The sequence below is a fragment of the Spinacia oleracea genome, chromosome 3 (genome assembly GCF_020520425.1).
Source record: "Spinacia oleracea cultivar Varoflay chromosome 3, BTI_SOV_V1, whole genome shotgun sequence".
NCBI classification, from domain to species: domain Eukaryota; kingdom Viridiplantae; phylum Streptophyta; class Magnoliopsida; order Caryophyllales; family Amaranthaceae; genus Spinacia; species Spinacia oleracea.
Genome location: NC_079489.1, coordinates 85,226,066 through 85,251,330, shown reverse-complemented (window position 1 = coordinate 85,251,330; position 25,265 = coordinate 85,226,066). Strand labels below are relative to the sequence as shown.

At 35.9% G+C, this 25,265-nt stretch overlaps 2 protein-coding genes across 7 annotated transcripts; one reads left to right on the top strand and one right to left on the bottom strand.

The window, feature by feature from the left end:
* The first annotated feature begins 7,911 nt into the window (after positions 1-7,911).
* LOC110796611 (uncharacterized) lies at positions 7,912-10,104 on the top strand. 4 transcript variants are annotated; one of them, XM_022001674.2, is made up of 8 exons: positions 7,912-8,107; positions 8,393-8,705; positions 8,815-8,886; positions 9,004-9,071; positions 9,156-9,303; positions 9,387-9,467; positions 9,568-9,646; positions 9,756-10,104. In XM_022001674.2, exons 2-7 carry the CDS (start codon positions 8,457-8,459, stop codon positions 9,640-9,642), a joined length of 693 nt encoding a protein of 230 aa, XP_021857366.1. In that variant the 5' UTR covers positions 7,912-8,107; positions 8,393-8,456; the 3' UTR covers positions 9,643-9,646; positions 9,756-10,104. The 4 variants fall into 4 exon arrangements, with proteins under 4 accessions (XP_021857366.1, XP_021857365.1, XP_021857364.1 ...); XM_022001673.2 differs by having other exon boundaries at positions 7,914-8,107; positions 9,159-9,303; positions 9,554-9,646; XM_022001672.2 differs by having other exon boundaries at positions 7,915-8,107; positions 8,384-8,705; positions 9,554-9,646.
* Positions 10,105-11,278: 1,174 nt separating this feature from the next.
* Positions 11,279-25,037, bottom strand: LOC110796610 (sulfhydryl oxidase 2). 3 transcript variants are annotated; one of them, XR_008930707.1, is made up of 12 exons: positions 24,624-25,037; positions 21,880-21,904; positions 21,707-21,799; positions 20,338-20,516; positions 16,790-16,859; positions 16,632-16,700; positions 16,474-16,547; positions 16,175-16,331; positions 14,388-14,428; positions 12,477-12,623; positions 11,802-12,376; positions 11,279-11,709 (listed from the first exon to the last, which is right to left on the bottom strand). XR_008930707.1 is itself a non-coding variant. In XM_022001669.2 (12 exons), the coding sequence occupies exons 1-11, from the start codon at positions 24,860-24,862 to the stop codon at positions 11,896-11,898; spliced, it is 1,575 nt and encodes a 524-aa protein (XP_021857361.1). In that variant the 5' UTR covers positions 24,863-25,036; the 3' UTR covers positions 11,279-11,709; positions 11,885-11,895. The 3 variants fall into 3 exon arrangements, 2 of the variants coding, with proteins under 2 accessions (XP_021857361.1, XP_021857362.1); XM_022001669.2 differs by having other exon boundaries at positions 11,885-12,376; positions 24,624-25,036; XM_022001670.2 differs by having other exon boundaries at positions 11,930-12,376; positions 24,624-25,036.
* Between the last annotated feature and the right edge of the window lie 228 nt (positions 25,038-25,265).

Below are 25,265 nucleotides of genomic sequence, written 5' to 3'. Positions count from 1 at the left end.
CGTCCGATGCTAATTCGTACGATACGCTTCCGATTAAATTCTCGATTCCGGAATTCATTTCCGATACGAACAATATTTAATATTTCCGATTCCGGAAATAATTTCCGTTTCGAACAAATATTCAATATTTCCGTTTCCGGAATTATTTTTCGATTTCGATAATATTTCCGATTCTGACAATATTTCCGTTTCCGGCAATATTTCCGATTCCGGCAATATTTCCATTTCCAATAATATTTTCCGATACGTACCATGTTTCCGTTTCCGGCAACATCTACGACTTGGATAATATTTATATTTCCGATACGATCCATATTTCCATTTCTGGCAATATCATCGTTTCTGGAGTATTCACTTGCTTGCCTTTGACGATCTCAGCTCCCACTGAAACCAAGATCCGTCGATTCCGAATATCCATAGATGGGGTATTTAATGCCATTAAATACTTGATCCGTTTACGTACTATTTGTGTGACCCTACGGGTTCAGTCAAGAGTAAGCTGTGGATTAATGTCATTAATTCCACTTGAACTGAAGCGGCCTCTAGCTAGGCATTCAGCTCACTTGATCTCACTGAATTATTAACTTGTTAATTAATACTGAACCGCATTTATTAGACTTAACATTATATGCATACTTGGACCAAGGGCATTATTTCCTTCACCTAGTTACTTCTAATCCAACAAAAACCCTCAATGTCTTGACAAATTAATGAAGGAAGTTCCAATTCTAGAGTTTTGCCTAGCATTTGCAACTACCAAGCTTAATCAACATGGAATCCCCAATTATATTTATATGTTGCCCCAAAATAGATTTTAAAAACTCGAAAATGCCCAGCCCGCGCAGGTATGCGATCGCACAGACCCAGGTGCGAGAGCACCGGTGTGGTCGCACGAATAATATGTGCGAACGGGTAGAGCGAGGATTGTCTTCTTCGTGTCGTGTGAGCGCACGAATATTTCGTGTGATCGCACACACCTGAGATAGCCAAAATTTTCAAAAATCCTCATGTGGTCGCATGGCATATCTGTCTGCTGGCACAAGAATTTCGTGCAAACACACAAAAATCTCGTGCGATCGCACGCATAGGGGAAGAGTTCCTGTAAGCTTTTTGCGTTTTCGTGCGATCGCACGAATCTCCAGCTCGGTCGCACTTCTCTGTTTGCTCCAACACATCTTCTTTTACCCTGTGCGAGCACACGAAAATCCTATGCGGTCGCACAGGGCTGCTTCGAGCTACTCCCTATGTCCCTTAATAATCAACCTGTTTTGACCGGACACGCTTGCCAATCTACAACTTTGACCACAAATTTCTTTAACTACATATTATAAAAACTTATAAAAATATTAATATTTTGAAAATATATATTAACATGAAGCCAACAATATATTATATACTAACATTTGTTTTCATATACTAGAAATAAAATAGGGTCAAAGTGAATTATGTGAATAGTACGAAAAGTCAAAACAGGTCGAGTATTAAGCGACGGAGGGAGTATTTCTACTTGGTTTTTCCAGCCAAAAATCATTTACTTAAGAAAACATATCTACTTATTTATTTAATTTTTTATTTTCTCTCTTTTTGTATAAATCGTTTATGTATGAAAAGAAAAAATAGGATTATAGAATATTACAGTATTATAAGATTTTGGTAGTGTTTTAGTCAAATCGTCATATCAATAATAGAAAATATATTATCTTAATATGTTGGTCAAATTATAATATTAAATAAAAAATATATATAATACGTAGTAGGACGAAAGTTGCTTATTTGAGTACGTTCAAGATTTATTAATTACGCATTAGCTTTAAGGAATAAATATTCCAGTCAAATATTTTATAAAAAAAAGCTAAGAAATAATTTTAGATTATCCGAGTGTGCACGGGACCTAATCTATTTAAATATAAAAGTTAGAAAAAAATGAAAAAAAGTTACCTTGATGGACAATAAATTTATTGTACACCTAGGCTCTGTTATGTTCGACTTATTTTGACTTTTTCAGACAAAATATGTTCAGTTAAGTTCAGATAATATAAGTTAAAAAAAATCCAGACAATTTCACAAATAAATAAGTTTATTTCGAAGAAAACAAGTATTTTTTTATAAAATAAGCTCATTTAAGTTCAGATAAGTTCAATTAAGTTAAGTTCATACAAAATATATCAAATAATACAGATCTCTAATGCGTGTAATAGCCCCCTCTTAAGCTGGTAAGATCTGACCAATAAAACATCAAGTGTGAGAGTCCCACATTGATAAAAGAGAAGAGAGTTAATCACTTAATAAGGCCAAGGGCTACTCCCTTTATTGCCATATGGTTTTAAGGTGGAACCTCCGTTGAACTTGTTAAGGGAACTCTCTCTCTATCTGTGTTGATAACGGACGTGGTTCAGGCTCGTATTTAACATGGTATCTAAATCAGGCCCACAACTAGGACCTTATGTATTGTATTATGGACCAACTAAACGGGGTCCATGTGAGGGGAGTGATAAAGACACTCTGACCCATTAAATATCACATGTGGCCATATTGAAGCGACCTCACACGTGAAGGGAAGTGTTAAGATTGTTAGGTTATGATACATATAAATCATGCGGAAAAACCATAAATCCAAGAATCCAAATTAATTGCCACATAAAAATTAGCATAATTTAGGATACATACACTTTGTAGCGTGCCCTCCCTAGCTGCGCCCGAACCGAACAAGAACAAGTCTAGGACTCCAAATGTCGTCCCTCCGTAGATAGTCCACAGCACGTTCGGATCCGCCTTAGATTTAATTAACTAGAATTGCACCTAAGGTATTATGATTATTCGAATATTTGAGGCAATATTAATCTTAGTTTTAATCCTTAAAACTAGGTGAATACTTGAAATTATGTGTCCATAAATTGTGAATGCCATCACATATTTATATGGTAGGAATAATGGAATTAGAAGTCTACTAGGTCTAAATCTATTAGAATTAGAGTTTACTTAAAACTAGTAACTTTAGGAAATTAATCTTTTAATCTAATCCTAATTGCTTAAGGATTCCATGCATGCACAAACTTCAACACACACACGAGCAAGGCCCACAAGAGAGCAGGCCATGCCCGCGTGCGCGGAGATGCCCAGTGCAGCTCGCAGCCCACACGCTGCTCGCAGCCCGCGTGTTTGCTTGCAGCAATGGGCGCACTGGGCCTGGCCTTGCGCTGGGCATTGCGTGCCATTGGCTGCTCGCTGCTCATGCCTTGCGCGCTGGGCTTGCTAGGCGTCGGCCTGGCTTCGTGCTGGGCCTTCGTCTAGCAAGCTCGTCCGATGTTTATTTCGTACGACGCGCTTCCGATTAATTTTTCGATTCCGGAATTCATTTCCGATTCGAACAATATTTAATATTTCCGATTCCGGAATTAATTTCCATTTCGAACAAATATTTAATATTTCCAATTCCGGAATTATTTTCCGATTCCGATAATATTTCTGTTTCCGGCAATATTTCCGATTCCAGTAATATTTCCATTTCCGATAATATTTTCTGATACGTACCATGTTTCCATTTCCGGCAACATCTACGACTTGGATAATATTTATATTTCCGATACGATCCATATTTCCGTTTCCGGCAATATCATCGTTTCCGGAGTATTCATAATTTTCCTTTTGACGATTTCAGCTCCCACTGGAACCGAGATCTGTCAATTTCGAATATCCATAAATGGAGTATTTAATTCCTTTAAATACTTGATCCGTTCACGTACTATTTGTGTGACCCTACGGGTTCAGTCAAGAGTAAGCTGTGGATTAATATTATTAATGCCACTTGAACTGAAGCGGCCTCTAGCTAGGCATACAGTTCACTTGATCTCACTAAATTATTAACTTGTATAATTAATACTGAACCACATTTATTAGACTTAGCATTGAATGCATACTTGGACCAAGGGCATTATTTCCTTCAAAGATCTGATCCATGAAACATCACGTGTGAGAGTCCCTCATTGATAAAAAAAATGAGAGAGTTAATCACATCACATCTGACCCATATTGAAAAAGGGACCTTACATGTGAGGGGAAGTGTTAAAATTTGGCCCATGAAACATCACGTGTGAGAGTCGCACATTGATAAAAGAGAAGAGAGTTAATCAATTAGGGGCTACTCTCCTTATTGTCATATGGTTTTAAGGTGGAACCTCCGTTGGACTTGTTAAGTGAAATCTCTCTGTTGAAGACGAGCACGTTTATAGCCCGCAGGGCCGGTTCTGGGGCGGCGTAGGGTGAGCGACGTAACAAGGCCCCCAAATTTTAATTTTTAATATAGTGTAGAAAGTCTCCTAAATATACATAAAAACTAAATTGGAGCATTGGTTAAGGTAATGTTTTAATAAACCAAAGGTCCTGGGTTCGAATCCCTGTACTGAAATTATACTTTGCTTGCTCGATTTTCGGGCTTTGACCTTTATTATATTTTTTATTTTTTTCGAAAATTACGATAAATTTCCTTCTCCTTCAGTTATGGTTTCGATATTTACAATAAATTTCGTTCATTGTTCCCGAAACCAAATCCTTTAATTAAATTTCATTCATTCTTCCCCAAATCTTGTTCAAATTTAATTTCATCCTTCTTCCCCAAATTAAATCTATGTTCATTAATGTTTTTTTTTGTTATGTTTAGCATTTCGACAATTTTTTTTATAAGGGATGGTTTTTTGTTTAAAGTAAAGAATTGAGGGCCCGATTTTGAGAAATTGCACAGGACCCCATTATTATGGCGTGATTATAGCCCCGGCACTGATGGCCCGCTGAATTTATCACGGTATCAGAGCTGACGTTCCTGACCCATTACCAACCCCTAATAAGGGAGGTCCCGGTGAATTGAAGAATGTTAGATGGAGAGGAATTTAAGATCTGTTTGGAGAAGAAACCCCAACAGAATTGATTGCCCCCATGTAGGGGCCATTTCACCTCAAGCTGGAAGACAAAGAAGGTCCAACTAGGAAGTAGTGACCTAATCCAAATTGCAAGAAATAAGATGGGCTCACATGTGAAAGGGAGTGTTGAGAAAACTAACCCACATGTGAGTTGGGACTAGTTGTCCCACATGGAAGAAATAGAGGATGATTGACTAACATATAAGATTGGTGACCTACTCCACCTATCGCCAATTAGTTTTAGTGTGGAACCTCTATTGAGCTTATAAGTGTAGCAAACTCTCCTCCTCCTTATAGGGTTGCCCATACCCATTTTATATTTCTTTGAAATTTAAAATAAGGAGAGCGAATCCCTAACTCTTAAGAACTAACTCTTAAAAAAATTAGAGTAACTCTTAGCTACCTCTTATTTAGAGGTTCATTGAAACATTCTCTAAATAAGAGGTAGCTCATAGAAATAAGGGGGGGTATGAGGTGTATTTTATGCATGCTTTTTGGTTATATTTCTTTAAAAAAGAAAGAGAAACGTGTAAAAGGTATCTAAGAGTTAGTGTATAAAAAGTAGCCTATTTCTTGGATTTTTTTTAGTAGATAACTCTTAATAAGAGATGGTGATGGTGTAGACGAAAAGAGAGATTAAGAGGGGGATAAATAAAAGCGCAAATTCTTATTTATATGGGTGTACGATAAATATTGTACACCGACGTTAAAGGTAACGTAAAATGCTTAAAAGTTACTTTTATATATGTAAAGGTTATCTACTTAGTGATAAAAATTTTCATTTTAATAAAAAATATTTTCTTCAAAATCACTAATTATGTATAAAATTAATCATTTAACCCTTTAAAAAGTTTATCTATCAACTTTTTATTTAATAATATAATAATATAAAAATTAAAGAAAACTGGATAAAAGTTAGCAAAAACTGAGTAAACGTTATGCCGGTGTACAATAAATTTATTGTACAACTTATGCATACAAGATCTTTCGAAATGCAAGACCTTTTGAAATTAAAGTTACCTTACTGTTACGATGCTCTAATAAAATCCCGTATCCACTATCATAATTCATAAATATATTTTACAATTTATTATCAATTATTTTATACAAGGACAAAACACTCGGTCAACTAATGAGAAAAAAAAATGATATGCCGATATGCGGGGTGGGCGTACTGCATGACCAAAGATGCTCAACTCATCAAATTTTTTCAAACCAGATTCATTAGGAAGTGGAGTTGGCCATACCCTACCTAATTCCCAACTCCTTGGCGGGAATCATACATCTTATAACTATGTGACACGTGTATAAACAACTAAAATCCAAGACACATTGCAAAATTATGTACACCAAGAACGTAAGCCCAGGTCAATCCAATCCGGCTTAATAGATAAGAGCCTTGATACTCATAGAGTCATAGCGTATCTTGGCATATCAAAATTTTAGTTACTACGCTTTAATTTTATAAGGTGCTCTATTAATCACCTATAACATATAACTTGTCAAAAAATATTATTACATAGAAAAAATAAAGTTTTTTAGAATAGCTCTGATGATTAATTACAAGTTGGTGTAGCTAAATTGTGACATCGAATTTTTCGCCACGATGTTTCATTGGTTGACTGTGATTTCTTGTAGCTCTCTATAGTTTTATTAATTATAATTTTTTTTTTCTTTTTACCTTTTTTTTCTTCAGCTACCTGCTCATATGAGCTACTCCGTACAATATTTTGATAGTTGTTTAAGTAATTTATGTACCACAAATTCTTATTTATAATGGTGTAAAATACATATTGTACACCGGAGTAAAAGTTGACTCAAAATGCTTAAAAGTTACATTTATATACTTAAAAGTTATCTATTTTTTAATGATAATTTTTTTCATTTGAATAAAAATTATTTCTTCAAAATCACTAATAATGTATAAATTAATTATTTAACCCTTTAAAATGTTTATCTATCAACTTTTTAATTTTATAATATAAAAGTTACAGAAAAATAGGTTAAAGTTACAAAAAACTGCATAAAAGTTATCTTGGTGTACAATAAATTTATTGTACACCTTGTGCGCGCAAGACCAAGCCTTTATGTACTAACTGTTGACTATCCACTCATGTATTTTAACTTTTTGCAAGCAAGTCCTTTTTGTGACTAATAGAGTTGCTCTTATACACATATCACATTATGAGTGGAGTTTTTTTAATCGAACTTTAACGGCTTGCAAGCTACTCATATTTTTTTTCTCCAATAGTGAGCTTGTAGCTATATACTTCCTCCGTTCTTATTTACATGACACAATTGGATTTTCGATACTATTCACACAAGCTCTTTTGACTTTCTTTTGTGATTTATACTTAAGAAAAAACATAGTCGTGTGGGATCTTATTAGAATCGTCTCAATAAATATTTTTTAAATATCAAGTTTTTATAATTTTTGTTATCCATAATTGAATATATTAATGTTTGAAATCATGCATTGGCAAACGTGCCTAAATAATTGTTTCATTTAAAAAAGAACGGGTAAAGTATTTAATAGTAATTGCGAATAGGTCCTTAGTACGAGTTATTTACCGTTGCTCCGCAATTTGGATTATACACCCGGGTGCACAGTGCTCATTGTGCACCCTGTTGAACATTCATTGAAAATCTAATGAACATTGAGAAGGATTTCAATGTACATGTACTAGTGAAATATTTAAACTATATGTTCTATAGATTTGAATTATATGTTCATTGGCTATATGTTCTTTGGGTATGAACAATTTATTCTATGTATTTGAACTATATGTTCTTTATAAAACAGGATGCACAGTGAGCATTATGCAACCGGGTGTATAAACCATATTTTGCCGTTGCTCTAACCTAAAAAAGCAGACGGTTAAGAAAATGGTCAACGTTGACGATAGTCATGGGATAAGAAAATGGTTGGTTTCACGGTTAGAATCTGAACCCACGACCCACCTTTGTTTGATTACCAACTTAAAAAATCCCAAAGCTTTAAATATGAGGTTAGAAGAAAAAGGAGAAGAACAAAAACAGAACCATTTGAATGCTTTCCTTAGCACTTCCATTCCCTTCCCTTCCCTTCTTAAACGACTTTACTCAATCTCTTGCTTCATCACCTTTCACGATTCCATTAATTCTTCAATTTTGAGGATTCTTTTCTTCTACTTTTTCGATTCATTTCCTCTTTTGTAAGTCACTTTCTCATTATTCTTGCTTTTTAATTCATTAAAATCTGTCATCTTTTTCTGTTTTCTGGGTTTTTTTTCAGTCCAACCGCCTTTTTTACATGCTTTTTCAGTTAGAATCTCTTTTTTATTTTTTATTTTTTTTGGGAAAGGTGAAGTACTTTTTGGATTAATTTCACAGCCTTTTCCTCCTTTTTTTTGGTATAGTATAATCTGATAATTTGGCAGTTTAATTGTAATTGTTATAGTAGTATAATTGAATAATAAAGGGGTTGTTAGAATTTTCAGGAGTTGTAAGAAGTGAATTATTCAAGAGTGAAAATTGAATAGATATAGTTGGTGTGGTTGTAAGATGGGTGATCATTTAGCGTTACTGGTGAACCGGTTGCTAACAGAATCAACTATACACGCCGCAATCGAGAGTCGAAACTGCGCAAAGGAGATTGAACAAGGCAAGGATATTGACTACTTTATGCCCAAGGAAGTTGATGATGACAGAGAGTTATCATCTCCTAGGAAATTGGTGGAGTGTAGAATTTGCCAAGATGAAGATTTTGATTCTAATATGGAGACACCTTGTTCTTGTTGCGGCAGTTTAAAGGTTGAGTACATAATTATGTTTGATGGGTTTCATTGAAGGCGATTAGTGTTTTGTATAATATACAAATACACCCATACATATACTTAACAAGTTGACATAATGGTTGCAGTATGCTCATCGTAGATGTGTACAGAGGTGGTGTAACGAGAAGGGTGACACCATTTGTGAAATATGCCACCAGGTTGGATTTCAATCTTATTTTGCCTCATCATTCCTTGTCTTTTCAGTTTGTACAACTCTGGTTACATGAACACGATACAGACAAATGTGCACGCTTGATGTTTAGTTTTTATTGCAGCAATTCAAACCAGGTTACTCAGCACCCCCACCTCTATTTCGATATGGACGTATTCCAGTGAATTTCAGGTAAATTTGTTAGTTATCAACTTATGATTACATGGAGTTGAAAGCTCGGTTAGATAGGATTGACTAACATGAAATTAGTACCAGAAGAAACTGGCAGATAAGCAGAAGAGAGTTGGGTCAGTCGTCACAGTTGATGGAAGCAGTTTCTTCAACTGATGAAACTCTTTTAGACTCTGACTTTGAACAACCTTGTTCAAGAAGTCTTTTGTGTCGATTTACTGTTGCAGTGATTGTAAGAACTCTTTCTCTGCTACGGAGTATTATTTTCTCAGTTATGATTTGTATCAACCTCTTTTATTTTACTTGCAACAACAGTTCATTGGTCTGCTGATTTTACGGCATACTCTGCCAATAATGGTTGGTGGTGCTGATGAGTTTGTTCTTCCTCTATTCATTGTAAGTAAATATTTGGTACCAAAAGACCTCGCTGAATAAACATTGTCCTTTAATTCTGATGTTAATGTTGTTTTAATTGGTTTCAGCTTGCACTACTCAGAATTGTAGGTATTTTAATGCTTGTGTATGTTACCATGATGGCAATTACTGGACTAAGACGACAGAGGAACCATGATGATGTATGTATCACGCATTACGTATTAACGCCTACTTGTTTGTTGTTTTAATATTAGTGGTTTTTCTACTACTCTACTTAATCTTTCCCATGTATTAATTAATAACTTACAGGAATCCCCTAGTATATCGGAAAATGAGCACTCTGATTTGCAACAACAGCCTTCTCATGTGATCCAAATATCATGATCCATCGCCACTAGAACCATTTATGGACTTATCTGCAGATCAATCTCACGACTGTGAACCAAATGATGAGGGCATTTTCACCCCTTTTTACACAAGGAACACACGGTTTGACTTAATTAGTTTTGCCCAATACTTAAACCTACAGATACAGAACAATGTGTACATGAATATGTATATATACACAACAATATGTAATTGATGCTCCCACCTGTCAAGGTTGAGGTGAATACTAGATAAATCAAGTGTAAATAAATAGTGTGCCAGCATTCTTCTATCTTCTGCTGCATTTCTAGTACTACTGACTAGTATTTTTCTCGCTCCCTCGTAACTACCCTTATGCTTCCAAGATCGGTTCATGAAACCCATCTCCAATTCTCCACACTCTTTCAAACCCCAACATTTGACATATTTCATATTATTTCTACATTGACTTAGAGTTATTACATACCAAACAAGTTATTTAAGGACAGTGGTGCATAAGATATTTGCTACCAAAAGTTGGAAAAATAACAAATAAAGCCTGAATACTTGACTTGTGTAATTAAGAAAAACTAAACTATCTTAATTAGTGGCTACGTACTTGATTTTTCTTTTGCTATTAGTAGTAGCTAGTACGCAGGGAGTACTATATATGGTAAGTTATAATTTTGAAGAAACCATCCTATTTAACACAATTCCATAACTAAGCTTTGTTTATGTATTGATTAATGAATGATTAAGCTTGATTTAATAAACACAATTGCATAAGCTCACTTAGCTTGCATGTTCTATCATTCTATGTGCTCTGCTTTCTTTACTATCTTCTTTTGAGTTTCGGCTGATTCCTTCATTACTCTTCCAAAAATATACTTAATTTCAGACTAATAGAATGGCTAAAGTGGTCAGAAATCTTAACATTATCATATTAGTGATCTTGCTGTTGGGATCGAAAGTAGCTTCAACAGTTTCAAGATCAATACCGAAGATTGCATCGCCTTCATCACCAGTTCCATTCCTGGCTCCAGCCCCGGCACCGGACCTACATTATGATATTGGCATTCTTAACGTCCTTGAGAATTATATTATCCCTTCGGTAATGTTGGTTGTTTGGATTTTTTTGGTTTTGTTACTTGCTATTTATATTACTCCTTGGCTAATATTACTTGTTTTTCTTACCTCTTTAGCTATTTATTTTTACTAATTCATCAGGGTTTGGGATTATTCAAGCCTTTCAGCCATAGCTAGGCTTTTATTATCGTTTTCATGTTTTAGTTTTGCTTCCTAAACAATTTATGGTTTCATTTCTTATTGGTGTTTATTGTTGTACATTAGTTGTCTTTTTTTTTTTTTTTTTTTATTTCGCTAGTTTTGCCAACCTGGTCTATAAGATCAAAATGCGAAATGAAAAGATATACGAAAGTACTCCATATATGATAGAAACTAAAAAGAGCTAACGTTACTCGAAGAAATAACTAAACAATATGTCACTCGGAAAATTGGAAGCCAACTAAATGGTATCATTACAGACATTCCTATAGGAAAGCAGTCAGTAAAAGGACATGAGAGCCAATTTCGTGATGTAGTTTTCTATACTTGTACTAAAATGTGTACACACCGTACAGAAAAAATAAAATGAACATTGAAAGTGTGATTTGTGTGTACCTAATGCTGACTAAGTGGGCAACATTTGTGAGTTTATAATGTACTGTCAACCAAACTCAGATGGCTCTGTACATTGTATAAACTGTTACAGCAAAGACCCATGGTGTACTCCGTATGAGACGGTATTCTCAACCCAGATTTCCATATTCAATTCGCGTGGCCTGTGCATTCTGAAAAATGTACTCCATAACTGACTTCTTCAATACTTCAATTATCTCAATTCCAGCTTCTTCTTGGCCTGAAATCAAGGGTGAAACGAACAAAGGATATGAATCTCAAACAAAAGAATGTTAAAATTAACCATATACCTTTGTACAAACTATAACCTACTTTCAAGTGTTTTTTTTTTCTTTTTTTTTCCAATATATTATTCCAGTTGATTAAGTCCGGACATCTTAAAAAGAGCTCATTACCCTCCTACTAGTCATATGTTCTTTAAAGAGTGTAGATGTCTATACTTTCGACTCTTTTGATGACAACGCCAATAGCAAGTCAATGCCCCGAATGCAGCGCTAGCAACAGCAAGAGCAAGAGCTGCTCCAATAGACACAACAAAGGGATTTGTTGATGCCATCTGTTCTTCAGAATGTGAATGCTGATCCACATCCTGCGTAAGAAGGTCTTTGTCCTTGTATACAGAATGCAATGTTTTCCCGTAGTAACTAGCCAAGAACTTGAACACCTCTTCTTTGTCCCAGTTCACTTGACTGCTTACGTCACTTTTTGAAATCAAAGAGAGATGACAAGAAGGACAAAGCTCCTTTAGAGGCCAGATCATCTTTGGATAGTTGGGATCTCCAGTCTCCATAGCAGCTTCTTCTTTACTTAGCCTTGCATTGACCTTATTATGCACATCCCATAACCAAAGGGCAAAGTCACGCGTACTATTTAAAGGAGTATTGACCCTGAAATGTAAACAATAAGCACACATCAAATAACCCTCAACCATGCTGAAGATTTCACACTGCAGAATTTGCTAAAGGAGTGGGTTATAGCAATCGTCACCTAGAACACATGTCAAAAAAATGGATTCGACATTCCTCGCACAAGAAAAAATTGTGAATGAAATCACATATGGTGGTGAATGCCATGTGGCTCTCTCCATCTTCAATCTTCACAGAAAGGGAGTGCAACAAAACCCATAACCCACAACTGCAAGAAAAAACAAAGCCTTCATTGGACAGATTCTAACGTTTTCCAAAATTCTACAGCTTATTATCACTGTTACAAAGACAAAAACACGCAACATACAGAACCCAATATCCTAACAGCTATACTATTACTTCCATTGCCTTGATCCCAAAAATAACATTGAACTGTTTTACTTCTAACAATGTAGCTAAAGTATAAGATGTTTCAAGTTCGATGAATGGGGAAACCAATCTGCTTTACTGAAAGGCAAGTCAATAACACACCACCTTAAACTGCTATAAGGGCATGTTCGGCATCATTCCTTATTTTGAGATTTTTGTTTTCACATAAATAGGAAGCTGATTTCAATTTCCAGTTGTTAATTTTTCAAAACTGATTTAAAACAAAAACGAATTCTCTCTTCGGTATGGAATGCTTCATCATCTCCTTCAATTTCACTTACTACCTTCATATTTTTCCCGTCAAACTAGAGCACCCAATTTACCCATGGCTCCATATCAATCAAATTAAACTACTTCGTAATACAATACGAAGTACCACCAATTTCATGTTTTCTGTCATTCCTAGATCCCTACATCTCAAAATATTAAAGTAGCACATCTTAACATATTTAAAAATGATAATTATCACCATCCATGTCTTCTTGTCGCTGCAACCACCATTATCACCGACCATTCACTGCCCTGTAATCTCTTGTATAATTAATCACCAGCATGAAGCAAGGAATCGAAGCAGAGAAGAGAAGGAGATGAGGGACGTGCGGTGGCGGTTCTTATGGGGTGGAGTCTTGGTGGTTGTTCGCGAGTGTAGGTGGTAGTGTCGGCAGCCAGATGGTGTAGATGGCGCCGGAGCCGCGGTGGTATTAATGTTAGGGTTGATTTTCTTTTTGTTCTTTCTCATCGCCTAGACTGATAGATTTGATTGAGTTTTTTGGATTATTGCTTCGATATTCATAAAGAGAGTGAATTGAATTTTGGGTAATTGACCCAAGCTCTATGACGAAGAGATGAGTAGCCGGCATCGGTGCCGCCTCCTCACAAGATGACTGAGAGTTCTAGACCTACATTTTGGGTAATTGTGCTTTTGGAGGGGAAGAGAAAGTGAGAGTTTCACTGTCTCGTAGAGAATCAGACACTCAAAGATGATGGGTGTTTTAAAAAACTAATTTCCTAAAACCACTTTTTGTAGTTTATGCTTTCCCGTTTTTGTTTAGTGAAAAGAGCCCAGTATTGTTTTATAAAACGAATTGGCCGAACAAGTTTTGGTTTTTTTATTAAAAAAACGGAAAACCACGAAACTACAACAGTGCTAAACAACCCCTAAATTAGTGCGCATTACAAATTATGTTTTCAAATGGTTAAACTTTACACCACAAAGCCCGTTTAAGAAAAACGTTCGTTTATGAACTCGACTCGATTAATAAACGAGACGTTCACAAACCATTCATGAACACAATATCGTTTAAACGAACTGAGCTTGAACAAATTTTTTAGCTCGTTTGAAAGCTTGAGCTCGCCTAAATTAAATGAACATGAACATGAATAGGGTAGTACTCGGCTCAGTTCGGCTCGTTTGGGCTCCTAAGTACTTACAAATCTCCCTAAAGAAATGGAGCAGCTTATAAAAGCTTCAGAAAGAACCAACAGATGGTTCTCACATACTTCATCCTGATGCTTGTATCTCCCTTACAAAAAATTACACAGAACTACAGAAGCTAAGTTGCGGTTAAGCTGAAATTAGAACAGAACAATTAAGCACACTTACCTAAAGCCTCTGGTATCATTCTTACTTCCTCGGCAGAACATCTGCAACAGCCAAACAAGAGAAATCAAATTAAATATAACTAGAAAATTTAGATAAGAAAACAACTTTTATAATACAAGGATATGTTTTGAAAAAAAAAGAGGATAGAGCTTTACAGCAAAAAGGACAGTACTATAATATTATGATCAAGTTATTACTCTACATAATAACTCCTGGTTAACTAGAAATGCTATGTTCACAAATTACTCTGGCTAAATTGAATGTCTCCTTGAGCTATCTTCTTTATTCCGTGAAATATCAGAAAAGGCATTTCAACTGAGGGTATTAAAGAAAAAGTTGCTCTACAATCATTTTGATGAGTCCATGACACCCTAACCTCCAGACCCAGCAATAGGTGGGAGTTTCATGTTTGTTAATGATTCATAAATGCAGTACACTCAGATGACGGCGCAGTTTTCCCCCTAACTCCTGTTTGGCAGACTTTAGGCAAGGATTAGGCTGCGAAAGGGTGGGATGGAGGCAAGGAGATGGTAAAGAAATAGAGGAAGAAGTGGACAGGATGGAGGCAAGGACGTTGTAAGGAAATAGAGAGAGGGGTGGATATCGCTGCCAAGGACGCTGGTAAGCTGACAAAAGGCAAGGAATGGAAACAGAGGAGGCCGGTAGGACATTTCTTCAACCCCATTCCCCCCAGAAAGCTTTCTTTTTCAGGAGATTGAGAATATATTCAAACTGGTCTTTAGTTCATTAATTTTCCGGAAATAGGAAACTGATGATAGACTTGTAGGAGGTTCCTAATCCCATCATTCTGAAATAAATACTACTCCCTGACACTCACACAGATTCCACTCTTTTATCTTGAATCAAATGCTCCTACAGAACTTCTCAAACATACATGGGCATGTTCGGCGGTAGCTTTTGAGGTAGCGGATAGCGTTTTGACCTATTCAAGACGCTACTTGTAAAATTTGTGTGTTCGGCAAGGTAGCGGTTTAAGTAGCAGTTAGCGGTAGATGTAGCGGTTGGGTAGCTTTTGTCAAACGTTAAAACTAGTAGTTTTAAGGTAGCAGGTAGCGTTTGACAAATTATAGTAAAGTTTTACACTATATTCTAGCATTTATTTATTTTACAATATCAACCGCTACTTTTACCAAACACTCATATTAGCTACCCGCTACTTTGACAGTTAACCGGTACCCGCTACTATTCACCATTACCCGCTACTATTCACCATTACCCGATACTCAACCGCTACCCGCTACCCGCTACCGCTAATTTTACCGAACAGGGCCATAGTGGTCTATAAAAGAGTCAAACCTAAAGTTCACACCAACTGAATTCAATTTAATAGATTAAAACGGAGTAGCACATCAACATGCCGGTCAACCATTAAGAGCACGGGATGCAGGAAAAATAACACTGGATTCTTTCTTAGACAAATAAAATTGAAGTTCTTAAGCTAGTGATGGCATTTGCAAAACTCTTTGTACCATTCATTAGAAGGAGATGGTATTACAGCAAAGCGAATAGCATTGACAAATAATCATGCCTTAACTCCCCAATTCTTCAATTGACCACTACCCTCTTTTTACGAGAATCATACTGAGGCTGCAATCTAACCGGATGCAAGGAGAAATTGTAAGAGTGGGCTTCCATGGCCTAAATGACAATCTCTATACAAGTAAATCATTAGAAAAGAAGTGCCTACCCTTATCCCCTTGAAAGAGCATTAGGTAGCAGTATTTCAGATACAGAACTGTAGGAAATTGTAAATAGAAGTTACCCACCCAGTATCCACGGGGAACATGTTTTCCACAAATCTGGAAACTCCCAAGAATGTTCGTAGCATTTTCAGAAATGCCTTTCTCTTTATTATCTGACATAATCTCTGGTGGATACAAGTCATCAAAGTTGACAAGTATCTCGGCACTTCCTTTACGGCATCTGATATCAAATATCCATGAAGGAAAAAAATATAAATTAAAGCACTTCCCTTTACTATACTGATGACAGGCATATACAAGTAAAATGAAAATTAATGTTACTTCTAGCGCGTAAAATGTTTGGGAAGAATTATATGGCATACCTTCGTGAAGGATGATGAGCTGTTATAAGTTGAAGAAACCTCACAAGTGAAGCTTTGGTCCCAGGTTTAATCATCTGTCATTCACATGTATAACATAAAGGAAAAAGGCCTCGAACAAGCCAAGCATAAATTTAACCTTAGCAGATGACTGACAGTACCTTATGCCGCAAAATAATATCAAAAGCAGAAGATGTAGCTTCCTCAACGTCATAAACTGCTTGTGCAATCTTCACGCAGAAGAGTAAAAATTAAGTACACCAAATTAAGACAAAAAAAATCAAAGCAACACGGCTACTCAAGGAAGCTACATAAGTACCTGCTCATGAACTAAAGCTTTTGATTGAAGATGTTCATGTTCATATTTCTTGTCATCAAAATTATATGAGCTGTAGAAAGACAATCTCGCATTATTCTAGAAGTAAATAAAAGGAATTAAAAGGTAGAACTCAGTATGTTACTACTTACTACAAATAAAACTACAGAATAACAACTAAATGCAACATCAGAGTTGCAAATTAAAAGTAAAGTTCAATGAATCTTATACATAATATTTTCATTTAAAGATTTTGTAAACTTTCACCAAAAATCTTTTCCTTTTTCTGGGTAGGTGATACTAATCAATCTTTTTACTTCCTCTGTTCTTAAAAAAAGAGCAATACTTTCTATTTTTGAACGCACGTATACCTTATTTGGTTTGTGGATTTCCCTCTCCTCGTCACATGGGCACTTCATCCCATCTCTCTCTATCTCTCTTCTCATCACAAGGGTCTCCTTTGTATGTGAGCCAATCTCTTATGTTATACTCATTTGAGAATGGAGGAGTACCAACAGAACACCAAAGGGGTGTCAAACTGTCAACTCTACACAAAAGGAGGACTAGCAATTACTCCCTCCGTCCCTTAACTATAGTACTGTTTTCCTAATCACAAAATTATAATCTTGTTTCTATTTTTGGCCATTAAATTCTCCACTTTTCATCTACTATGTTAGTTACAAATGCATTGAAAACACAACAAAACAAAACATGTACTATATTCCCCTTTCTCATTTACTATATTCCCCTTTCCAATGCAAATCAATTACCAATGTACTGTATTCCACTTTCCCATGTACTATATTCCATTTTTCTTAAAACTCGTGTTTTTAGTCAAACATGATCATAAATACGGGACAGAGGGAGAATATCAAAAGAAACACGTTCCAGCCACCCTCGAGGACAAAACGCTAAATCCTATGTGAAGTACTCCCTTCGTTATTGAATGTTAGTCTTTTTTGGAATCTAAGACAATCCAACAAAAGTACAATTGTCACATGAATTCAATAGAATATAACTCATGTGGGTAAGAGAGAGAAATAATTCAGGGGTCTAATGGGGATAAAGTTTACTTGAGAGTAAACAAATGGGCTTTTGGGATATTTATAAGGGTATAAAGGGAATAAATGTTAGACAAATAAGGAAAGGTTCCAAAAGGAACTAATAAAAAAGAACAACTCAATTAAGAAAGGGGACTAACATTCAAGAACGGAGGGAGTATTTTCTTTCAAATGGTGGTTTCTTCAAATGCGACAAATGGACTTTGGTCAATCCAAGTTGTTCACCAAGTTTTGGCCTCGTGAATGGAGTACACCCTAGGTTAGGGTTAATAGATCTTGGTATAAAGGAAGAAAGATGAAAATTGGTCTTTTATTTTTCTTAATACAACGTAGATCTTGGTTTAAAACACATTCAAAGGGAAAACTGAATTCAACAAACGGTCAAATAAAAGATTAAAAAAAAAAACAATGACCCTAGTGCAACAGTCGGTAAGGAAACCATTTTCTCTGTTTTACACTTTATAACTAGCATACATCCCCTGCTGAGTGCGGATACTAATTCCTCTCCAGATCTAGGCTTATAGAAGACGGAGACGGGTTTTATGAACCTCAAGTATTTTTTTCAAAAAATAAAAATAGGGTTAAAAAAAGTAAAGATTCTGTAGATAGGAGTGCCTTAGGTTGAACTCCAGTCAAGGATCTAATAAGATAGAAGAAGGAAGAGAGGGCCTAATCTTACAAGGTCCTCCAGTAGTCTTTTACTCATTTGTATATGTGATAGGAAGAAGATTTGGGTTCTACGGTTGCAGATTGCTGCGTCTGATTTGGAAAATCGGATGAATCTTGGAGAATTAACAATGTTAAATTCTCTGTTTTGCCTAGCAAATCATGAAAGAAATCATTGCTTCGCTAAAACGTTATTTGAAGGAGGCTCCCCAACTTCACAGTTTGGGGTTCAGAGCACTCCAACGAAGTTGAGATTTTCTCCTCTCGAGGAGAGAGAAAGAGTCCCTGTTCTCGAGGGTACAGAGTCACAAGGAAATGTGACTTTCTGAGTTTGTGAGAGAATCCCAGGTGTCTATTTTGACTTTTGGTCACTGGGATTGTTTTGTACGCGAGAACCAAGTCTCACTCATTGAGTTCCTGCAGTCCGGCTATGACAATTCTACTCCACCACAACTTCCATCAGAAGTTCAGTCACGTACTCTTGGTTTTGTCCCTTCAAAAGTTATCTCCCAGAAATCTGCACGATCTCCGTCCTAATATCAACTACATCACTTCGACAACTGTTATTGGAAAAAAAAAAGAGAGAAAATTTTTTTGCAGGTGGTTGACCCAAAGCCAAATGAAGTTCTCTTCCAACCATGAAGATTTCAAGTTGTTCCTAATTTCACTTCTTTTTCCTGGTGTGTAAGAGCAGTATAGCTCAATGTAGTAGTTATTTGTCAGTGTTTTGTATGGTATGAACTCTTAAATTTAGTTTTGCTGATGCCAAAAGAAATACTATTACATATTTAATTTCAACAATTTCCTTCATATAAAGGATAGAATAACAATTGAAAGAAGTTAGAGCTCAAACGAAGGAGACCATTCCCAAGGGCACACACTTCATAATTCACTATTGACTACCGGCCTAACACTGTGTACATAAAGCATGGTAAACAACGCCATCTCCCTGTAGTATTTCTTTAGTATAGTATGTTGCACTTTGAATATATGTGTCATGCTGTCATGTTACTCGTGTACTCATCACTCATGCACATTAATTACATTAAAAAAATCAGATATAACAAGCTTTAGTTGAGAAATTTTCACTTTTGCGCTATTCATATACTAACTTTTACTATTGTTTAAAAAAACAAATGTTATTATGTAACATGTTTGATTATTCTAAATGTCTATTTCAAGATATCAACTTTTTATAATTTTTAATATAGGTAAAGTTGTGCATTAGCAAGCGTGACAGACAAAGTGCTGTGACTAAACAAATATAGGAAAGACTAATGATTACTTGCGAAAGTTGTAAGGAACTGATTTTTTAGCAGAAAATTAACGGAAGAAAATATAATAATTTGCTTGATTAATGGTAGTGAACACAAAATGGTATACAATGGTAGTGACTTGAGGCCACCAATCTCCAGGTTTAGTGACTTAGAGGTCACCACTCTCCAAAGCGCAAGCTTATCAAATTCTCAACATGACTCTCATAACCTAATGTGCCATTATCTATAACCATTATACTACACCTACAATCTGTCTTCTACCTAATATTACTCACTTACCTATTATGCCCTTTCCTTACACTTGGTTCATTGCAAACGTATGTCCTTAAAGCCCAGAAGCTATAATAGCAAAGATCTGTACATCAGCAATGCAGTGAAAATGTCTAACCAACAAAAAACCAGGCAATGGAACAACTAATGCCCGAACAGAACCCAGAGTTAAAACTTTACTGGCCCATCTAATTTTACCAATTTCAAAAACCTTCTTTCACGAAAATTGAGAAAGAGAAATCATATTGCTTGTAAACTAGACAGGTGCAATCCATACCTATTCATTTTCTTATTAATCCAATCAAGCAAGCGTTCAGCTGTGCGCCCATCCTTGATTGATGTTATATCACCGTCTTTCCCGTCCCAGGCAGTCACAGAAGCAAATTTATCAGGCCTGCTCCAAAGAAGCATAGGGTACCGATCCACTGAAAACCTATCACATAGTTTGGCATTTATCTGTGCTGCCAAAAATGTTACAGAAAAACAAGAATAATCACTAAAAAGAACTTTAAAGGTTATACGCATGTAACCATCAAAAGCAGAAGCGGTTAACAATTATTGATTTATTGAATGAAAATGTTGGAACAAAGAAAGATTAGTTGCATATTACAAAAAATTTAAATTATGGCTAAAAAAAGAACAGAGGACGGTGGTTGCAAGGAGTTTGGATTTTCTGAACAGATAATTAATCACTCTCTCCCGTAGCAAGAATATGATGATACCACAATTGCAGAACCAATCAACACAACCCACCCCAAACAAAAGAAATGGGAAACCCAGATTTAAAGAAAGGAAAGAAGGGATCAAAGATGAAAGGAAAGGAAAAAGGAAGCCCAAATCATGTCATGTCTGTTGAGATCTTGGAAGTTGGAACTACAGTGCAGTAACAATAAAGCATAGTAGTTGCCTCATTCTTCAACTGTTCAAATTCAAGTTTGAAATATCTCAAATGACACCAATGAACGATTTTCTCCCTGAACATTTTCCTTTTTTTACTACAGAAGCATTCAAGCAGTGTTGGTGGTTTGGTGCAATAATTTAATTGGATAATAAGGGTGCCACATTACCAATATATCATTACTACCAGTATGATGCATAAGAAAGACTCAGCTCGAAACATTTAGACTTAAATATGATAACTGACATTTGTGTATCTAATTTCCACATCTTAGGCTTATTCTCATTCCCCCTCGTCATATCGTCCTTTCGAAAAAGGTTGAGATATTCATACGGATATAAAGAGCCACTGCTGTGAACTAGCATAACTTGAACATTATAAATGGAAGAATATAAGGAAGCCGAAGATTCAATTAATAAGATGGAAATTACAGGGAACGTAAATGATATTCAAGCTTGTGAGAGGCTTGAATATCTCCCATATGAACTCTTAAAAGGTCACAAATAACTCATCAATATTCAACATGGTAATCCCCTCCTAATCTTCTCTCATTTATAGTATACTTCTTTAACTAACTCACTTATCTTTCTCCTCAAGATACTACTAACTGAATTATATTACACTACCTAATATGCCCCTCCCCATTTGCTAGTTCATAGCAGCTACATTCTCACTAAAGAGGAGCCAAAGATATGCTTTACAGTCATTAACATAAAATAAAGGTAACAAAGGTGCAAAGCAGCAATACCTTTGAGGCGCAATCTACCCTAGCCATTAAAAGGATTCCTGGATGTGCTGCATCAGGCCCATTAAAAATCCTTGCGACTTTTTCATAATGAGGCTGCATGAAGACAATTCCATTACATCACATGGTTATTAAAATAAAAATAAAGCAGTAATAAACCAAGCACTTGATTCTACCTTATAGTTTCTGCATGCAGGGCACCTGTCAGATCACATTGTGGATTCAGAGTATTAGCACATGATAACATACATCAGTACAACATACGGCTAGTAAAGTATCTAAAATGTGGTGGTGAAGTAAAATATAATAGAAATTTTTGTATGCTCATGGTCTCCAATGATTCAGAAAACCAAAAAGATGTAAGCAAAGTTCAACTCCAAGATTTCTTAATTCATTGAGGCAGGGAATGGTTTACAGAAAACAAATACAGAGTATTACCAAAATAGCCACTAAACGCGTACTCAAGGACACAAAAGCCCCAACTCAAGGAAAAGAGTGTTTTCTCTTTCAGAATGGGTAGTAAATGAGAACATATTACAAAAACAAGTAAAAGCTTTGGTAAGGATATGAAACCAAACCTAACAAGAAGAGAGTATTCTCTTTCAGAATGGGTGGTAAACAAGAACATATTACAAACATAGCAAGTTTAAGCTTTGGTGAGGACATGAAACCCCAAAACTCAAGAAAAAGAAACTCTGCTTGCATACTTTTAGAGTGGATCTCCAGAAGCCCAGAAGGCCTTTGATAAACTTACTGGTTAAGTGCTTTCCCTAAGTATTAGTACTTCAGTAGTTCACCAGGACTAAGGAATAAGCTATGTTCTAGAAAGAGTCCCTAACTTGACACTCTTCACATCCTTGTTACTACTAACCATCAAACATGATGTCACCAAGCAGTCGTTTTTGTATACTTGTAAGAAATAATTTTGTTTGAACAGCACAGAACAGCGTAAAAAAGAGGACAGGAGCCCTCATAAAGTAACAGGGAAAACCACAACTACAAATTAGCCCAATTTCTCTAAATCCTCCCTGTAGAATATTATGGGAAAGCCCCAATCGCTTTAGCCCATAAAGAGAACTTCACAATAAATAAAATAATCCCTACAAAATTTCAACTCCATTTCCCAGAGTGAATCAACTACAACTGCAGCAAAAAGCAAAATAGCAGCACAAAGTATTTAATTCAGCATTGCTACATGAATTTCGCAATGCAGAAAAAATCTCAAGTTTCCAAAACCCCAGAAGATGATCAAAACAGTGCAAGAATAAGAACGGAATGCAATAAAGTCAATAGCTTGCACCAGTTCTTGATAAGCTGACCTCAATTGCCAACTGAAGCTGGAACATCCTCAAGTTCTTTAATTCCTATATTAAGAGGAGTACAGCAAACAAGAACTGAGGCCCTTTACAAATTTAGTTTAGTCTCTGTTGCAAACTCATTCAATACCCTCCAGTCCTCCACTCATCACAGTGAGGCTCCACAAATCCCCATGGAAGAGGAAAGATTATTTAATGAATTTGAAACAAATTTCTGATACAATTGGCATTGACATTAATTCTCATTTTAACGAACTATCAATAGTATGCAGTTTTAGTTTGAAAAGTAAGCCACCAGATATGCTATATTTAGGACTGCGCCAGCCTGCCTGATAAATGATATTTTCTTAAGTCTACCTTAAAGGGGGGGGGGGGGGGGGGTCTTTCATCCTGATGCAAGTGACCTGATCAGAAAATGCATAAATCACATTGGATCACTCAAGGTATTGAGGCTTGTATTTCTATTCAGTTGTTTTATACAGAATCCACTTCATTTGAAAAAGGTACGAGGCACTCTACAGCATAGGATCACTCAAGGTATTGAGGCTGGTATTTCTATTCATCTAATGCCAATGCAAAACCCAGAGAGAATTTTTTTAAACATAGAATGTGTAAGCAAGAGTGCCGAGCCTCCAATGCATCTTGGAGGCACCAATCTATCCCAAGAAAAAACTGTCTTTTAGATCTACTTCCATCCTTCAGTAGTCGGCTTTGACACAGAGATGAAGTATAAGTTCATGGAAGTATTATTCTTTTAAGGAAGTAGCTTGCATACTTCAGAGACTTTCAGCCCTTTTCTAGCAAGTGATTCGCTTGTATCTAACAAGCTAGAACCCTAACCATAGCAATTTGCATGGGTGCTCTCCCTCAGCAAGACAAGAACCTTGATGTCTCCTAAACATGATTCTTGGACATGAAAGTATACATTGCATAATAGTGAGTTTCTAGGAGGACAGAAAAGCATCAGGGTACCCAATTTACAGCCCCTTTACTACCATTCCTAACTATCTAAGACAAACATATAGTACTCTTGTCTAAATTTAAAGAAAAAGAAACTGTGCTGTCGAAACAAGTCTCCCTACCAGTAATAACTACGGAGTACTCACTACCAGGAGTTTATAGGTACGCCCGCCCTCTCGCAACAAGTCAAAGTTTTTACATCATACCCAGTACCCCCCACAATATTCATTAACACCCCCCAATTCTACCCCTCGACACCTCGCCTATTTGATTCTGCCTATTGGATTCTTTAGTTTGAGGTTATCGGCAAAAAAATGAATGCCTCCCTAGAATGAACACCCCAAAATCTCCAAGACTCCTCTACGCAATTTTGTAAATGATTTCTTAAAATCCACCATTCCAGTAAAACCGATTCTCTACAGCTCTGGAAGCTATACTAACCAAGAACACCTACATATGGTAATGCATCACAGTTTTATAAACAGCAACTGATTAAGATCGCGAATTCAAATTATTAAACATAAAAATGTTAACTGTGTCCAATTCAATTCAATTCAATTCAAAACCAAAAATCAAAAAAAAAAAATTGAGCAAATATTTGATAACAGATCAAACTAAAAATAAAAGCGTAAAAAAAAACTAACCAGTGAGCGAAAAATTCGACGAGGGCAAAATTAGCAGGGGTTTCACGAAGAACATCCTTGAAAATAGTATCATTCAATTCAACAACTACATCATGAAATCCGCTATTTACAGTATCATCACCAATTTGGCGAAGAATTGAACGAGATCCGATCGACGACGACGAAACCTCAAAACTCGTGCGAGAAAAAACAAGAAGAATCACGATAACTGAGTACATTGAACTATGATTGAAGATCATCAAGACAAATTGGGGGAAATTAGATTGAAATGTCGAAAATCGGTGTTTGTCTGTGTGTTGGTTGTACTCACTTTAGTTGTGGTGGGTGCTTCAAACAGACTCCAGCAATGGTAGCTCTAAAATAATGCGCGCAGGCAGGTTGTATGGGAGCGAAGTTAGGTTTATCACTTTTATTTTTGTTGTCTTTTCTTTTTTATTTTGACATTTCAAAACAAAATGACATGAACTTTGAGCCGATTATTTACCATTTGATTTAATCTTCAATACTTCCTATTTTTTTACACTCCAAATCAATGTTACCTAGAACATGGGACGAAAAGGAACGAGAATGAAAATCAGGAATATTTTTCTTTAAGGTTCTCTGAACGATGGGTTGATAAATTCTATAAATTAATATTCAATT

Excerpts from the sequence above, each read along its gene's own strand:
- LOC110796611 (XM_022001672.2), top strand. The coding sequence starts at position 8,457 with ATGGGTGATCATTTAGCGTTACTGGTGAACCGGTTGCTAACAGAATCA. Across the intron at positions 9,304-9,386 it reads GATTTACTGTTGCAGTGATT|TTCATTGGTCTGCTGATTTT; the intron begins GTAAGAACTCTT and ends TTGCAACAACAG. Across the intron at positions 9,647-9,755 it reads GACAGAGGAACCATGATGAT|GAATCCCCTAGTATATCGGA; the intron begins GTATGTATCACG and ends AATAACTTACAG.
- LOC110796610 (XM_022001669.2), bottom strand. The coding sequence starts at position 24,862 with ATGATCTTCAATCATAGTTCAATGTACTCAGTTATCGTGATTCTTCTT. Across the intron at positions 20,517-21,706 it reads GGGTAGATTGCGCCTCAAAG|ATAAATGCCAAACTATGTGA; the intron begins GTATTGCTGCTT and ends TTGGCAGCACAG. Across the intron at positions 16,332-16,473 it reads GCTCATCATCCTTCACGAAG|ATGCCGTAAAGGAAGTGCCG; the intron begins GTATGCCATATA and ends ATTTGATATCAG.